The following is a 19,260-nucleotide window of genomic DNA, read 5'->3' as shown; positions in this document are numbered from 1 at the left end:
TAGAGAGTTCAATTTAACGCCCAGCGTCATGTGTAACTTATGGAAACAGTTTCAGGATACCGGATCCATCGAGAGAAAGCCTGGGCAAGGTCGTCAAAGCACAACAACGGCCAGAGAAAATCGCCATTTGTCGATTATAGCGAGGCGTAACAGGAGTGCTACAGCTTCTCAGCTCTCTCGTGACTTGTATGCAGCCACAGGAACCCGTGTATCAAGGGTGACTGTTTCCAAAAGACTTCATGAGAGAGGGTTGTTTGCAAGAAGACCTGCTGTTTGCGTCCAGCTCACTTCTACGGACAGGAGAATCCATTTATCATGGTGCAGAGAGCATAGAAATTGGAGTATGGATCAATGGGCGACCGTTCTCTTCACTGATGAGTCCCGGTTCAGCCTAAGCACCGATTCTCGCCGTACATTCATATGAAGAGAACCAGGGACCCGCTACCTACCCTCCAATGTCCGCGAAATCGACCATTATGGCGGAGGAGGTTTAATGGTCTGGGCAAGCATCATGTTGGATGGCTGCACACCTCTCCATGTCTTTGAAAGAGGCACTGTGACTGTTGTGAAGTATAGGGATGAGGTCTTGGAGCCCTATGTTCGCCTTTTCAGGGGTGCAGTTGGCTCTGAGTTCATTTTAATGGACAATAACGCGAGGCCACATAGAGCTCTTCTGCTCGATGATTTTCTAGAGAGTGAGGATATTCGCCGGATGGATTGGCCAGCCAGATCTCCAGACCTTAACCCTATAGAGCATGTCTGGGAAGCTATGGGGAGGGCAATTGCAACTCGCAACCCCCCTTCCGGGAACCATCCAGGGAATGAAAACAGCGTTGCTGAACGAGTGGGACCAATTGCCACAGGAAATGATAAACTACCTTATTTCAAGTATGAAATCACGCTGCAAGACTTGTATATCTGTAAGAGGGGACCATACCCCCTATTAACCCATTTTTTTGTTTATTCTGCAACCGCTGTTTCATACCTTCTGACTCCAACGAGTGTTACGCACGGTCATGCATGTGTATTACAATTATTGAATGGTTATTTGTTTTGTATTGTATCAATGTATGTACATATAAAATTTCATTAAAATCGGTAAAGTAGGTCTAGAGATAATCGACCAAGTCTGCAAATTCTCTTAATTTCTTACACCAGTGTAATAAGTTGACACTATACAAGTCATTTTGTTTCATTAGTTTATATTAGTCTGGTTAGATAACTATATACAATGTCAGGATTAACCTGAATCCCTCTCCAGGCACACCTGTGCTCTCTCTTCATAATATGATCACTGGCCTCTTTAGCCTTTACAGTGGCTATGCTCATACATGACATCCCTCTCTTAAGCTTTTAGGCTACAGTCATTCAAATATATTTTGGGCGTTTACAAATTCTCCCCACTCGAGTAATCTTTTGATTAACGTCTGTATGCATTGTATGAGGATCATTTTGGGTATGTTCATAGTTTCCAGAGCCAATGCTCAGGTCATCAAACAACTCCTGTGATGCATTGTATTTGAAAGTTTGGCACTGCGATGGTGGAATATGACTTCTGTTTCTTCGCAGAATTCTACCACAGGGTGTTTTCACTATGTATGATGTTGGAAATTTGTGAGCTGAAACTATCTCTGCTGGTTGCCCTTGTTTCTTATTGAAATTCCAAACTCTTACTCTTTCACCATTGTTTAGAATTCTTAAGGGGTGAGCATTTCTGTCATAATATAGCTTCTGCTTTCTTTGCTTTTCTTTCAAAAGGTGGGTCACATTCTTGTTTAGCTTAGTTTTGAGCAATTCTTCTGAAATGGGTAATTTTGTTTTCAGCAGAAAATTAAACATCAATTGAGAGGGAGATAAATTCATATCAGGAAGAGGAGTGTTCCGATATTCCATTAATTTAACCAAAATCTTCTCTTCATCACCATTGGATTTCCTTAACATACTCTTAGCTATTCCTACTGATCTTTCTGCCATTCCGTTACTTTTGGGATACCTGGGACTTCTGAAAATGAACTCAAAATTCCATGTATCAGCAAATTGTTTGTAACGTAAGCTATTGAAATGGTTATTGTCTGAGACAACTTGGTTTGGTACCCCCAAATTTACTGAAGAGACCTTTGAGTGTGCTAATTACTTCTGATGAACTTTTGTCCTTTATCGCCTCAATTACAATCCATTTTGAGAAAAATAGTCAGCCAATACAAGATAGTATGTGTTTCCAAATTCCATTAGATCAACAGCAACCTTAGAAAAAGGTCTGTTAGGAATTGAGTGATTTGTCAGTGGTTCTTTAACATTCTGCTTCCTGAATGTTTTGCAAAAAAATATCACAGTTCAACACTATTCTTTCAATATCTCTTGATAAGCCAGGCCAATATAAGATCTCTCTGGCTCTTGCTTTGAACTTAAAAATCCCCATGTGTGACTCATGTATCAAACATAAAATATCTTTATACAGTGCTTCAGGGACTATTCGTTCGTTATTAAAAAACAACCCATCAGCTATGTATATCTGATCTTGTAGCTTGTAGTACTGTTTGACAGTGCTTAAACATCTGTCAGTGGGCCAACCATTCTTATTATAATGAATTTTTCTCTTGAAGGATTGGGTCAAGCTCAGTACATTTTTGGAATTGTTTCAATTTCCTCTCACTTAGCAGTGATTTGGAAAATTCATGTACGACATACAACATTTCTGGATCGTCTACACCCGTGTCTTTAATATAAGCCCTTGACAATGCATCAGCAATATGCATTTGACAACTTGGCAAGTATTCAACAGTGAAATCATACTTAAGTAATTTGAGAAGCATTCTTTGTAATCGAGTTGAGATCTCGCCGATGGGCTTATGAACTATTGAAATCAATGGTTTGTGGTCACTTTTGACAAGTACTTTGTGGCCATAAATCAAGTTGTGAAATTTTTCAAGTGCAAAGACTATGGCAAGTAATTCTTTCTCAATCTGGGCATAGTTTTTTTTCAGTTTCTGACAGGCTCCTGGATGCAAAAGAAATTGGATGAACTTGGATGAACACCGAGCCCGTCTTTGGAACTGTCGCACTGAATAACAATAGGCAAGGAGTCGTTAAATACTTTCAACACACAGGAGTTGAACTGATCAATCTTTTCAGATTCACAAAGCTTCGATTTTGCTCATGGTTCCACTGAAACTCAATGTCTTTCTTTAGCAGTTCCTCCATTAGAGGAGATGTCACAACAGACATGTTTGGAATGAACTTCGCTAAAAACTTAACCATACCAAGCAATCTCCGTATGTCATTCTTGTTGGATGGTTTTTCAAACTCCATAATTGCCTTCACGTGGCTTGGATCAGCTTTTATTCCATCCTTAGAAATTAAGAGGCCCATATACTTGACTTCATTAACTCTAGAATGAAACTTATCAGGGTTGAATTTCACATTGCTTGTTTTTACCCTTTCTAAGACTTTCAGCCAGATTTGATCCTGTTCTTTTTTGTCATTGGCTGCTACTATCAAGTCATCAAAATAGATCTCAACGCCATTTGTGTCACCAAACAGTTTTTGATTGGCTTTCTGAAAAACCTCTGGAGCAGAGCTAATTCCAAATGGCAACCTGTTAAATTTAAACCGCCCAAAAGGTGAATTGAAAGTGCATAGTTCTGAACTGGTCTCGTCCAAAAAGGTATCTGCCAAAATCCTTTTTTCAAGTCAAGCACAGAGTAAAACTGTTTACCTTCTAACTCACTGATAATTTCATCAGCTGATGGGAAAATGTGATGTTCCCGCTTTATGGCTTTGTTGAGATTTCTGGGGTCAAGACAAATTTGTAATTTCCCATTTGGTTTTTCTATTATTACTAAGCTATTGATCCAATCAGTTGGTTTGTGAACCGGCGATATAACACTGGATTGTACCAGCTCATCCAATGTTTTGCCCAATTTTTTATACAATGACTGGGGTAACCTTCTGGGGGCATTTATCACAGGCACTACTTCATTCTTTACAACTATGTTAAGAGGCTCTCCTGGAAATTTTCCCAAACCAGTAAATACACTTTCATATGTTTCAATGGCCTTTACTTTAGAATCAATAGTTACAAGATCTATCAACTGTATAAGATTCAATTATTTGCATGTTTCTAAACCTAGAATAGGTTTGGCCTGAACATCTACAATTACAAAAGGGAGCTTTAGCTTGGAACATTTTTCTGTATTACAAGATAATGAAATGACTCCTTCGGGAGTTAATTTGTGATTGCCATACAAAACTAGAACAACATCAGTTGGCGATAAGTTCTGTTTACATTCGACATTTAGAGATTTGAATACTTTCAGTGGAATGATGTTGACTTGTGCCCCAGTATCAAGCTTGAATTCCACTACTTCTCCTTCAACTGATATAGCCTTGAGCCATTCATGTCTGGAACTGATCATATTAATTTCCAAGACACTGTCAATGTATAAACTTTTGATGTGATTGTTTCTGTATGGAAGGTAGTTGTCTCTGTGGAGGACCTCATCAATCCGTCTACGACTACCAGCAGATTGTGGCTTAAGAAAACCATTTTCATTGCACATTACCACAAAGTGATTTTTCTTTTGCAGATTGCACAACTTATTGAATGCAGGACAATGTCCTCCCTTGTGTTTTCGACCACAGGAATTAGTTTTTCTCTGGCATGAATATACTTTTACCTCTGGACCTTATAGCATCAACTTCAGGACCCATGTGAGGCTCATGGATTTTCTCCATCTGTCGTCGGCTAATCTCACAAGTACGTATGCTATTAACTGCTTTGCTTACTGTAAGATCAGGTTCTCGAAGCAGTCTTTCTTGCAGATTAGAATCACGGATGCCCAAGACAATCCTATCCTGAATTAAGCTGTTTTCTTGCTCTCCAAAGTCACATGAGGCTGCCAAAGTTTTCAGTTCGGTAAGGTATACATCTATACCTTGGTTTTCTTTCTGAGAACATGAATAGAACTTAAAATGTTCGAACAAAAGGTTAAATCTAGGAAGACAATATCTATCAAACATTGCTAAGACATCATCATATTTTGTAGCACTTTCAGCAGCTGTATACTGGAATGAATTAAATACACTCAAACCTTCATCACCAATGACGTTCAACAAAATTGAGATTTTAACCACATCAGGCTTCTCAATCTTCTCTGAAGCAAGCGTGAGATTCTCAAATTTTTGTTTCCACTTCACCCGTTGATCAGAGAGGTTTGTGGAGCTGAATATCAACTCTCCAGGTGGTTTAAATGTCTACATTGATTCAACTTTTAAACTCTAGAACACAACAGTTCCCAGCAGCACCACAGCACCAGACATCTAAGAAGCAATAAGAGTGGGACCTATCTCGATTCATCTTAGAAAGCTCTTCTTTCCTGACACCATGTTATGCACCTACTAATAAGTTGACACTATACAAGTCATTTTGTTTCATTAATTCATATTAGTCTGGTAGATAACTGTATACAATGTCAGGGTTAATCTGAATCCCTCTCCAGGCATACCTGTGCTCACGTGCGTCTGCAGCCTGCGGTAGACCCAAAACCAGCAACCAATCAAAAAGCATTATTTTGACGTCACCAAAAAGGGAGATCCCCCTCCCTTCCTCACTTAGCGGTGACTAGTCCTGCTTGGCGACTTGTATCAAGGTTTCTAGAATATATAAAGGACTTGTATGTCATTTTGGCGAGAGAAATTTGTGGCGTCTGTAAAAGAGGATTTCAAAAGTAAATCCCCCCCCCCCCTATTAAGGAAACACGTGAGAAATGTCCACAAAATTTTATGTGAAGGTTCCATTTCTTGCTTTGAAGAGACTTGTTCTGTGTGCAAAGTTTAGAACATTTTGTGATTACAGAGGACATTTGAAGGAAGTGCATTCTGTTACGTAAACTTAACATAAAATTTCTGTTACGAGGATATAATCATCAAGAACAAATGAGTTTTCCTTCAAAAAAATTATAAACATGGATTTTTTTATAATTAAAAAAAAATCTATGAAACAAAAAAATAAATTTTATGTCATTTCATACTCGCTATTCATGCGAAATCTGCGTTAAAACCCTTACTTTTTTAGTTTATTAATCACCTTTGCAATTTAAATATTGAAACAATTAAGTTTTATGTTTTTTCTATTTGTATTTTTTCTGCTTTAGCAGGGGTTTGATCCTTAAAATTTCTTGGGCTGTGCACTATTGACAATAACTTAATATGATTTTTAAAAAAACAAGTAAGATTCATCCTGTTTTGATTCTATCATGTCAGACATAATATAAATAGAACATTTATTTATAAAAGCATGTTTATATTGATTGGATACTGGTGATATGAATGAATCACATTTAATCATACATTAAAAAAACGAAGATAGTAATGAGAAAAACCTGAGTCGAGTTAGTGGGATTCGAACCCACAACCTTCGCAATGCGTGTCTTAGACCGGTATTACACTATGAAAGTTCTTTGTCAAAGATCATTTATAAAATACGTTTGACAAAAAATTTCATAGTATAATGGGCAACTTCGATAAAAGTCGCTCTTTATCAAGTTTTATTTTATCAAAGTTGGCCTCCTCGTCCTATATTTGAAAAAAGATTAATGCTGATGCTTTCTACACTGCAGTTTCAATTGCTGAAGTTTACGTATAGGCTATACTTTATGATTTCATAAAGAAATTAGAAAATGAGTTGTAAGGTAGTCAGTGGGAGCTACAAATATCTTAATGCCGTATATGTGAACATCAGCCTACAATAACAGAAACAAACAGTTGGATGCTTATCGGTTATAACGAATTCAATTCCGTCCTAGTGAACCTGCAATGCAATACTAAAATTGGTCATATTTATATTTAAGGGATACAAGGGGTCTCATATTTTCAAGTAATACGTCACCACTCGTGGTGGTGGTGGTGGGGGGGGGGTTTCGCGTTTGCTGACTTTAATGACAAGGTGGGGGGGGGGGAAAGGAGTTCGAGTGATGATTGTTTGAGAAATAGAGGGGTAAGAAAATATGAAATTGGGTTATGGTATTTGGTTTGTATATATGAAATGGTATATTATTTCCGAAAGTAAGGTATTTATGTAAATTAGGCCCTATACTTCTGGTACTTGCAATCAGGTAGTGGGAGCCCTATAACATCACTCGGTCTGGGGCCGTGGCCCCCACAAGAGGTGGACTGACAAGGCTCCAGGCCTGGGGCCCGGGATGATTTTCATCATTTTTTTGTTTTTTCAACTATAAATTCATCATAAAGGGGAACGTGAAAGATCCCAGCCTAGGGGCCCTGCTTCAGGATGTGGGGGCCATGCCCAGGGCCTTATGACGCTCTTAAGTTTTACAGACATGGGTTATAGCAAGATTGGGGTTGGATGGGTCAATGAAGGTTACATGTCGTGGGTGACAATCTACGAATCCGCAAATTTTAGGGGGCAGGGTTGTTTCCAAGTTTTACTTTGGGGAGCCACACTGGTGGATCGATTTTTTTTCAATGGATTAAGTTCCTATAAAATCGAAAGTTGTATTTCAAGAAAAAAGCCCGAATATCTCTCTGAAGCACTACCGTACTATTGCGAGAATCGACGTCGGGTGTGTTTTGTCAACGCTCTGATTCTGTTCATTTCCATATAACCACTCAAAGAAGGATCGAATATAACCACTCAAAGAAGGATCGACGTAACTACAGATTTGTGTCAGAGTTCCTCACTCTTCGTAAGCCAATGCGCCACAGCGTTGGTTGATTTTCAACTTTGAGTCCTAAAGGCTAGTCAATCTCACGTTAAAAAGTCGCGCCACTGAGACCAACAGTCCTACAACAGTACAAATATTCAATCTTTACGCTTCACTCACAATTTAAAATATCGATGGCAGCACTGGAAAATCAGACAACACTAGATAGGCACTCAGACTGTTAGGTACACTCCCACATTTCCGGCACAACTCATTCGGTAGTAACTTGCCCATGACGATAGACCGGAGTTTTGCTAGGTTTGAAAGAAAGTCTTTGTAGACGTTAGAACCATTGAAATATTGATAACAATTCAATGGACCACTTACAGCCATGATTCCATGGCTCCCTTGTCTCAGTCAATGGTTTACCCACGGCTCACTTAATACTTGAAGTACTACTTCAAATCACTGAAAAGTTACACATCAATATAGATAGCTTGGCTCTGATAAAGGCTGGTGACTCACCCATAGAAGCTGCGACTCACACTTTGAGAACAACTGACTTGCAGTACACGGGTATTAATATTTTATTCAAAAGCTACGTGAACATCTTTAATGTTTGTGATACATACGTAAATAATTTTAATTCAAGTCTGTTCGAGGACCACCTCTTCCATCATCGCGAATAGGTTGAGGACTCCGTTTTCTTCATTAAACTCTAATATTTACGTTGTATCGGTTTTCACGGATATCGGATCGGTCTAATTTTTTTCACGTGCCACTTCGCTATATCCGGGCTCGACTGACACATCACTGGATTTGTTGGTTCATATAGATGATACATTTATTTCATTATCATCTGAGATAGTTGACAGTAAACCAATATCAGGTGGGAAATCTTTTATCAAATATTGCTTCTTCATCAATGTTTGATAAAAGAGTTATGCTGATGCACTTCCTATCCTGCACGGTGATGTATTAACTCTTCAAAAACCTGTTATTTCTACGCAGGGCCGCAACTAGATATTTTGTCACCCGGGGCAAGTCGGCATTTTGGCGTCCCTTGTAATGTAGAGGCAGTTAAAGGGTGAATTCGGCACCCCCTTCTGGTTCAGCGCCCGGGGCACCAGACCCGTCTGCTCCCCCTATTTACGGCCCTGTTGCTACGTTACCTTCTCCTCTCACTTGCCACTCCCTTCTCTGGGGAGAAAAAAATATTCTTTTCCATGTGTATTTCTTGGATTAAAAAAAAACAAACTTGGTTTTCTATCATATTTATTGTTGAAAAAAACCCCACAAGAATCTATAACTAGGCCGAGGCAATCGGGGCACTGTCCCAGGGCTCCGAGCCGAATGTGGCGCACAAAAACTTACACTTACTAGGGGTCTGTTCATCCAAAATTTGGGTCCGCTTTCCGGACCCTTCACAAAATTCCGTATCCGAAAAACGAACCTTTCACGAAATAAAAAATAATGAATCCATAAATTTGAAATTTCATTTCTTTTGCTACAGATCAACTAGAATATTTCGCTTCCCACAAAATTACTCATTTCATCCAGGTTTGGGTTCACGTGTATTCAAGGCCATTAGTTAGGGTCCCGACATTTCCAGAGGGGTGCGAGGTCATCATGCGCTCAATGCGTGGAGAGGCGGATCAGTGGGCAAAGCGCACTCGGCATCATAGGCGGAGATAGACTTGGAAGTCTGGGGGGCACGATGATGATGATGTGTCAATTCATCTATACATATATGGATTAGATCAGTCGACTTCATCTTTGATGCTGGGTGGCAATGCCCCCCCATGCCCCCCCTCCCGTATCTCCGCCCATGCTCGGCACCCCCGCGCACCATCTCATGAAGAAATAAGTTTTATTTAAATACTTATTACTATTAATTCATCAATAAGTATCATTCACACTAGTAATTATAATTATTAAACAATTATTAATTAATCAAGATGGTTGGGGGAACGATTGAGTTAATGATGTTAAATTAATTAAAACGGGCTTTAACTGGTAGGAGTAAATTAATTATGAGCATCAATTACTTAAATAGCATCCAAAACTCATCATGGTGGTTATTTCGTTTGTTAATTCATTATTTGTTTATAATTAATGAATTATTATTCATAAACTAATCATCATCAGGAACTAATAAGTTCGTGATGATCAACTGATTCATTTAAAACGGACTTTGACTTGGTAAAAATCCGAAATGAAAACGTTTACAAGCGTTTTTTGGACTTTCACCAACTTGCTTTGGTAAAACCCGAGTCTTTGGGATTTTACCGTTACATATGTATAAGACGCAATATTAATATGATGAAACACGGGCAATTTAGTCGCTAAACTTTTACTCTGAGCGTTGTATTCCTCAACTACTTCCTAAACGGATATATTCATTATTCATTAAGTTGCGTTCCTAGCTAAAGATGTAATGCATCAAAATAATTAGCTTCTTCCGCAAATTACTCCACCCAATACAATCATACACATAAGTTTCATGTTTTTTAAAACCGAGTCCATTACAGAGGTTGCAAATGATAAATTTCCTATAGCAAATGGTAAAAAAATTTCTTCATCCATAACTACTACCAGCAACAGCACAAGACTAAGGCTGGGATTACACTATAAAAGTTTGATAAAAGTTTGTTTATAAAACTTCAAAAATGCAACCAATAGGCGGATCAGTTAAGTTCGCTCGAATGTAACAGATGTGTTTATTGGTTACATTTTTCAAGTTTTATGAAAGAATTTTTACCAAAGTTTTATAGTGTAATACCAGCCTAACGAAGACTGACAAACGGACGAAAACTTTTGCAAAAACAATTTCATATAAATCTTTTATATAGTGTAATGTGGTCCATTTCCTTTATAAAATAAATTAAAAAAAAAAATTGAATACAAAATTTATAAAAGATCTTTGCCAAGTTTTATAAAAGAAAATTTATCAAACTTTTATAGTGTAACGCCGGCCTTACGCTCTAATCACTGTACTAATTGCGGTTATAAAACACCTGTAAAATTAAGCATATCTATAATTAAATGTCGCCAAGTATGTTCGCGTCAATCAACAATCGTGCCAAATAACCAAGATCATATCCTGCGATCAAGCTCTAGTGAAGATGAGAGGAAAAAACCTTCTCCCCTCCCTATTTACTGACATCATAAAATGCTGCTTTTTCATTGGTTGCTGGTTTTGGTTCTACCGCAGGCTGTAGACGCACGTCCTGTGCTCTCTCCATAATATGACCACTGGCCTCTTTAGCCTTTACAGTGGCTATGCTCATACATGACAAATACAGCATTACACTACCAATAACAAGAACAGTGTAGCAAGTATTTGCATTACGCTTTTGTTGATTTCTATCATTCATACACTTGACCCATTGTTCATTTGTACTATGTTCCTGTCAATTCTCTCCCTGACTAGGCATCCTGGGGCCTTACCATCCCCCATGCTTATAAAAGTATATCAGAGAGAAACTGACGTCGAGTGCTCGCAATTACTATAGGTGTCCATTCTGAGAGCCCATGTGCATTAGAAATGAATAGATGTTCAATAACGCTGGTAAATAAAATTTCCCTTTTCTGTGTTTCTTTGATCAAATAGAGTCATTGTAATAGTATTTTCCTCATTGATTCCGAATCTGCTTTCAGAATTTGTGTGTCAGGCATAGTTTTTGAGTAACACGCGTTTAAAATTTTGAAAACGTATATTTTTTGAATTTACTTACAACTTAAAATAGCTTCAATTTGTGGTGTCCTTATAAGAAATGACTAAAAGAACTAAACTGATAAGAACATACAACGCCACCTAGTGTTGTGTAAGGGGAACTAGGGAGTTCCACCTCAGACATCAAGTAGACAAGATGTCTAAATGTTCTGCTTCCGCTTTATAAATTCTTCCTATCTATATGTATGTAATCTATCTAAGTCTAACGTAATAATAAATACTCATCAAAATAAATACCCATGTGCTATCTACTCGGCTAACAAAGTGTTAAAGAAAACACAACACAATTCTAATATTAATGGCAGTTCAAAAGGTATTTTTACATGATTTTCTTCTGTATTTTGCAGAAGGGATATCTCTTTTTGATGTCCAACAGTAACCGGCCAGCATGTTTGGGCTCCACTTGCCTTGATAACGCAATTTCATGATGGATATGTCCTGGTGGAATCACTCACCATGCTCGTTGCTGACATCACCTAGGTTTTCTGGGAAAAAATCCAAATGTGAATGAAGAAAATGTATCTTCAGTGACACATTGCAACCAAGAGCTTTATAGTTCTAAAGTAATTCCTCCACAATATCCTTATATTTGTCCGTCTTATTATTTCCAAGAAAGTTCTGGACTACTTTCTTGAATGACTCCCATGCTGGTGTTTCTTGCTCATTTAGGGTGGCATCAAACTCAGCATCGTTCATTAATTCTCAAATTCGAGGGCCAACGAATATGTCTTTCTTGATTTTAGCATCACTGACCCATGGAAATTTGTTTTTTAGAAAGCTAATTGTGACCGTTTCTATATATATTCATTCATTTAACAAAATTTTTCATCAATCCCAGTTTAACGTGTAGAGGTGGCAGGTAGACTTTCTGGGGATCCACCAGGGGCTGACTGATGACTTTTTTGGTTCCCGGAATGAGCTGTCTTCTTGGTGGCCATTGTTTTTTTACATAATGTTTTTGTCTATCTCTGCTGTCCCACAAGCACAAGAAACAGCAAAATTTGGTACATCCTAGTTGAAGACCGAGTACAAGGGAAAAGACTTTCAAATCTCCGCAAAGGTACCAGGCATGTCTTTCATACTGAACCATCCATAATAAAACTTTCATGTTTTTATGTGTCTTCTTGATGTGGGCCCCGTAAGCGATGGGAATGGAGGGGTTTTCATTACCATTGTGCAAAAGTACTGCTTTCAAGCTTGTTTTAGAGGAATCAATGAATAACCTCCACTCTAGGGGATTATACTGATGCCCCATATGCGTATATATGAATTGAAATAATCATCATCATGTCCCCCCAGCAATAATGACCGTGCTCCCCCCCCAAGACTTCCGAGTCTATCTCTGCCTATGAAGTAAAATAGCACGACCAGCATCAATGGCGTCCGGAAGTACACCAACTCATTTCTCTCCTTATTTCTCCGCCCAGGCTTGCTGTCATGCGTGATGCGATGCGTGTTGGCTGAGGAGCAAAACTTGGACAGTTTGGTCAGGAATTCCCTAGAAAGGGACTCGTAAGTATAGAGTATTAAGTCTGATTAGGCTAACCCACAACAATGGAAAATGGAATTGCGGAAAACTGGTGCCTGATGAATAATTTCTGACGATGGATTCAGAATCAGCATCGAAAAATACATAAGAAACAGTACTCAGCATCCAAGAAACTAAAACCTTGTTTACCAGTGAATTGATATATTTAATTACGAACATCTAGCAGCAAATGTGGAGCAGTTGGTTGATGACGACGCAGAATCGAAAGCAACCGAAAGGTTCATGGATCAAATTCCGTCCAAAATTCTATTTCCCCCCTCTATTTCTCTATTTGCTTTGTCGAATGATTCTTTGAGCTTTTCTCTGAATACACGAAAGGGAAAACGATGCTTGTTCAAGAAGTGGAGGGAACCAGTGACTGATATTCGGATTACAATATTTTACACTTGTGATAGCATTGCATTTGTGAATTCATTTTTTTATTTATTTTTGAGAAAAATAATTACAATACAATCAGAAAACTTCAAATAGTTGTATTTTATTATGCGAAAAGTAATAAAACGTGTGTTTGAGTGGCTTACTGAACAGCTTTGAGTGCAAGTGAAAAATAAAAAATAAATCAATCAATATTATCATTCACCTAATTGAAGATTTAAGGTAAAACAGGAGGGAAAAAATGTTACGGGCAGGATGCCAACCATGAACCTTTCTGCTGCCTTCGATTCTGCATTGTCATCATACCAACTGCTCAATAGTTGCTGCTAGCCATTCATACTTAAATATATCAATTCCCAAACATCTATTTGTCTCTAATTAAAAGTGCTGTCAGAATGGACACCTATAGTAATCATGAGCGCTAGACATCAGTTTATCTCGGATTATCCTTTATAAGCATGGGGGATCGTAGGGCCCTGAATATAACAATATGCACATAAACCACAGTTATGCTTAAATTTTTGACATAAGTGTAAATAACAGTAGTTCAACAAGGTAAAAAAATTTTCAAATACATTACCTTTCCATAATTTTTTTCCCAACTGGAGTAGAACCAGTGAAACCTAACTTATGAATTCCTGGATGATTGGAAATTGCTTGGCCACATTCAGTACCTGTTTGAAAATGATTTGTGATTAATCAACCAGATTCAATACATCCCAGATAGCCAGTTTTCAGTATATCTTGCATATTTTATATTTCATGGTGTATAACTGACAACAAATATCTCTTTCTTACCAGTTCCAGGCAAAATATTAATCACTCCTGGTGGAAAACCTGCTTTCACACTGAGTTCCGCAAATTTCAGAGCTGTTAAAGGACATACTTCAGTTGGCTTTAACACTACTGTATTGCCAGCTGCAAGGCAAGCAGCTAATTTCCAACTTACCATCATAAGGGGATAGTTCCATGGCGTGATGATTCCACAGACTCTGCAAGGGAAATATTTTAACATTAAGTTGGTTGATGAAAGAAAGCAAATTCACAGGCCAGAGCAAATGAATTGCCCAACAAAGTGGCTGGAAAAATAAAGAGAAAGAAAATGCCCATTAGAAATATGGATGTCAATCATTCTCTCTGAGAATATAATTAATTCTCTCTGGTTCTATCTCAATTCTCTGAGTATAACAAACCGAAATTAAATAAATTATAATCATAAGGGAAAACTTTGAAAAATAAAATGTGTTGCCCATAAAAATATGGTAGTGATCAATTGCAAATGTTTAGCTTTTTGATTTTTCTCAACATGAATATCATTGTGATCATTTTCATTTGCTATTATTGCATGAAGTTAGTTAGCTGCTATTGCATTTAGCTGTGGAATTTTAATTTACTATTTAAATTTTTTATGAAATATAAATATTAAATTATAGAAAACAACACATTTTGGATTTGATGGGAGGGAGCATGGAAATCGACCTTCGATACAAGTAGTCTGTAGTGCCTTGACCTTCACTAAAGGAGGGGGGTCCACTACATCAAAACGGTTGGGAAGCACTGCTGTACAGTACAAATCAACACACTTTCAAAATTAACAAAACATAAACATATAAAACGCAGGCTAAGTTCTTACAAAAATTATTTAAATTTATTTTACTGTTCATTGATAAATGATTACATAAATGTAAAAAGGTAATATTTTAATTCATTAATGTATCATTGTTTTTAAACTAGGCCGGATAGTGAAGAGACAGAATAGTCGTGAGTCTACTGTATATAAACTGACATCATAGGGTTCATACTCATTTTCATAAAAAAATTTCCCTGGCTTTTCCAGGTTTTCCAGTCAAATTTTTAAAAACTTCCAGGTTTTTTAAGTGAAAAACTCGATATAAATTAATAAAAATTTACAAAAAATTAATTATATTATGAAATTATTTATATGAATTATAAAATTAATAATTTTAATTACAATATCATAAGGACATAATTGTGAAAAATGCAACACAATCAAGAAATGAAAGATTTCCCTTTTCTACAATTTCAATGCCCACAAGATTTAAGCCTTTACAGTTGTTTCCTTTGTGACATAATTAGTCAAAGATGTAGTTGGTTTCACTGCATCAAAATTTTTTACTTTGCGCTCGCGTAAACACTAGAACCGAGAAGTTTAGCAATCAGGGGTTTTTCACTGAACTCCTCTGATTTCACATGCTTGGCATGGTTCTGGGTAACTTATCTGCCCATGTTGCAAGTTTTGCCACAAAGCTGCCAACATGCTTTATACGGGTCATTTTTGACTGCTTCGATCCAATCAGCCTACTGACAATTCAGGTTTTTATCTGCCCACACTGTTAGAATATTATGTTAATGGACAAACAATTTATTTATTTATTTCTGTACTTGGTATCTGGCAACACATTATTAGTCAAGTATTTAGTTTCAGAGTTTTGGCAACAGTACAGAAAACATGACTGCTCAAGTCTGAACAGCAACAGATGTTGTCCCTCACTTTAAGTGTTTAAATCTCAATTAAATATGTGTCTGTCCTCAATTGAATATTGTGGTTATAATTACTTACACTCACACACATCATTAGTAATAAGTAGAGCTGGGATTATATGCACTAAAAAAGTGTCAAAATATGCACTTTAAGTGCAAAAATAAGAACTTAAATACAAAATTTAATTAAAATACCAAAATGTGCACTTAAAATGCTAAAATATGCATTAAACACTTGGAATTATACTGATGCCCTATATGCATATATGTATGAATTGACATCATCATCATCGTGTCACCCCCAGCTATAATGACCGTGCCCCCCCCAAGACTTCTGAGTCTATCTCCGCCTATGAATTAAAATAGCATGACCAGCATCAATGACGTCCGAAAGTACACCAACTCATTTCTCTCCTTATTTCTCCGCCTAGGCTTGCCGTCATGCGTGATGCGATGCGCGTTGGTCGAGGAGCAAAACTTGGACAGTTTGGTCAGGAATTCCCTAGAAAGGGTGAAAGGGACTCATAATTCCCTTGTCCCCATGACTAGCACATGATCAGAGGTATCTTAAAATCAACAGAATCTTGATGTACTATTCCATAATATTCAGTCAGATGAGGAAAGTTTTAATGGTCATAATACCCATTATTAGGCTAAAAATGTTGATCGTCTAAGTATAGAGTATGGGGCATCAGTAAATCTTAAAAAAGTCAAAAATTCCGAAATATGCACAAAAAATGAAAAAATTTGCATTGAAAAATCACCATGCAAAAAAGAGCAGATGTGTTTTTAAAATGTCTGGATTATATAGCACCTGTTCCAAAAATATTCCCTCATATATGTATACCCCCCCCCCCCCCACATATTCAAATAATTTCTACGTATTTTTTATTCAGACATTTTTTAATTTTCAGTTTGTTGTACATGCTCGATAACAAAAACACCAATAGCAAAAGAATTTCGACATTATTTCTAAAAAAAAATTCAACACTTTAACATATCTCTAGAAATAGCCTTACAATAAAACGGTTAATATTCGTAAAATACTTTGTAAATATGTATTAATTCACTAAATTTCACTTGCTGGAAAAAAACTGATGTTATGAAAATACTATGAACAATGTTTATTTGAAAAATTAAAAAAAAATTGAGTGAGCCTTCAAAAACCTTCAAAACAAACAAACCTTCAAAAATATGCACTTATACTGAAAATTCTTTGATTTTATGCATTCATGCTAAAAAAGGCCAAAATATGCAAATGCATATGCACATATGCATTTGCACTAAAGTGAGTGTTGTACCTCACTTTAAGTGTTTAAATCTCAATTAAATATGTGTCTGTCTTCAATTGAATATTCTGGTTATAATTACTTACACTCACACACATCATTAGTAATAAGGATCTATCAACAGATCCAAAATAACAAGACACAAGTTTTCTTACAACACATTGTTTTCAAATAAAAATACCGACGTGGAAAATCAAAATATACACGTGCATCATCCGTCATTCCTAACTGAAGTCAACTTATGAAATTATCACAACTGAGCTTTGTGCCTATGGCTTTCTACAATGCGTAGTTATGATGTTTCTGGAAACACTAGAAAGAGTTATGATAAGGCTGTAGCAATGCGCTTTTCCAAGCGGACTTACGAAATCCTCCTGCCTCCTCTGCAGTATCTATAGTTATTGCGATATTTTATGGATTATCAATATTTACGATGTTATCAGAATTCCTTTTTTTTATACAGACGGAAATTTTTTATCGATCTTTTTTTTCCCGATCAGACGACAATCATAACGATTTTCCAGGTCGTTGTCTGAAATTTCCAGGTTTTAAAATAAAAATGGGCCATTTTCCCTGATTTCCAACCTTTTTTAGTAAAAAAATGTTTCCCTGACTTTTCCAGGTTTTCATGGTTTTCCCTGATCCGTACAAACCCTGCATCATTGTGCTTCCCCCTCCCAAGTCCATCTCCACCCATGGACAGTACTGTCTTAATTCATGGACCCACCCAGGCAAGGCCAGGAGGCTTCAAGAGAAGAGAGGCCTCAGAAAAACGAGAAGTAGTTAATTTTTCGAAAATTTTCCAGGTAGACCCTGAGAGTGGCCCCATGATGCTCTTAAGATGGCCCTTTGCTTAGATATACTCTCTTACAGTCAAAGAATGAACATGATAGGACTGCAGATTTTTTGAAGATCAAAAGGGATTAAAAACCATAAAATATATGCAACAGCTAGAAAATTAAATAATTAAAAATCAACCACAAGAAATTTTACTTGTATGTTTATTCTTTTACTGATTGCTATAGTAAGCCTATCTAAAAAATATATATATCTAAATAAACTTGGATTAGTCATACAACTATACTGTTTCTCAGCTCAATTTGAAAAGACAGTTGGTCCCCCATTAATAGGTGAACAGAATGCACAGAATTTTAAATAATATTTCATGCTAAATATTAAGGTTATACATGCCCTATTGGTTCCTTTTTCGTCAAACAAATATTGCGGTTTGGTCTAGCATTATTTATAGGGATTGTACGACCTTGAATTTTATCACACCAGCCAGCAAAATATCTCCAAGTTTCAATCGACATGCCAATATGTGTCTTCAGCGCGAGTGTATAGACACCACCTGAATCGATACTTTCTATTGTTGCCAATTCAGCTTTGTGCTCTTCCATAAGATCAGCTAACCTGAAAAGAAAATATCAATATTGCAATGTTCATAGGCATATGCAGAATTTCCTCAGGGGGGAGGTCAAAATTTCTTTTCTTCTGAAGGGGGAGGGGGGTTTAAGTTTTTTCCTGCAAAATAACACTATAATCTCGGATGGGGGTTAGAACCCCAAAACCCCTCTTTGCGTACGCCAATGGCAATGTTTCACAACATTGACAGATAATAAAAATAGGTGAAACACAAAATACATTGTTATTTTAGAACAATTTTCTATCACACAAAAAACATAAAATAATGTTTTTAACCATAGATGAGAGTAATAGCCTGTTCAATTGCATTTTGATGATTCGCAATGCAGGGGAAAAAATGTATTTTTTTATTTTCCTCATGCATACAGAAAGGTATACAGTGAAACCTAGCTCCAACAATACTCTTTAAAATGATAAAACTCTCTACAGTGATATTTTTGAAATCTTGTTTGGAAAATTGCCTACCAGCTAATATTAGGTTCCTCAATATATATAGATACAACAATATCCTTCAGTACGATAAATCTCTTTACACCAATATTTTCTGAAGAGAACAGATAACTGTTAGTTATAATTTTTTTTTCTTACTCAAAATTATATTCAATACATTTGTAGACAACTCGCTAGCTTTTGTTTCCACGAGAGTTTTCTGAGGCATCAGTATTTATAATTAGCATCACATAAAACTGAAATGGAGTACTTTTAATATTGTTTCTATTTGTG

The 19,260-nt window shown here is 36.8% G+C and overlaps 1 protein-coding gene across 3 annotated transcripts in view; it reads right to left on the bottom strand.

Moving 5' to 3' along the window:
- LOC149065845 (mitochondrial 10-formyltetrahydrofolate dehydrogenase) overlaps window positions 1–19,260 on the bottom strand; it is a 121,287-nt gene that overhangs the window by 33,229 nt on the left and 68,798 nt on the right. For all 3 annotated transcript variants that reach the window (XM_089254056.1, XM_089254055.1, XM_089254057.1), the window contains 3 exons: window positions 18,304–18,525; window positions 14,120–14,313; window positions 13,902–13,995 (listed from right to left, as the gene is read on the bottom strand). In XM_089254056.1, coding sequence (XP_089110182.1) covers window positions 13,902–13,995; window positions 14,120–14,313; window positions 18,304–18,525 — 510 coding nt within the window. The remainder of the gene's footprint in view (window positions 1–13,901; window positions 13,996–14,119; window positions 14,314–18,303; window positions 18,526–19,260) is intronic.

This window comes from Pholcus phalangioides, unplaced genomic scaffold (assembly GCF_987345545.1).
Source record: "Pholcus phalangioides strain wild (caught in Gottingen) unplaced genomic scaffold, Ppha-v1.0 ptg000039l_1, whole genome shotgun sequence".
Taxonomy (NCBI): Eukaryota; Metazoa; Arthropoda; class Arachnida; order Araneae; family Pholcidae; genus Pholcus; species Pholcus phalangioides.
The sequence above is the reverse complement of the archived record's forward strand: the minus strand, read 5'-3'. Positions and strand labels throughout refer to the sequence as shown.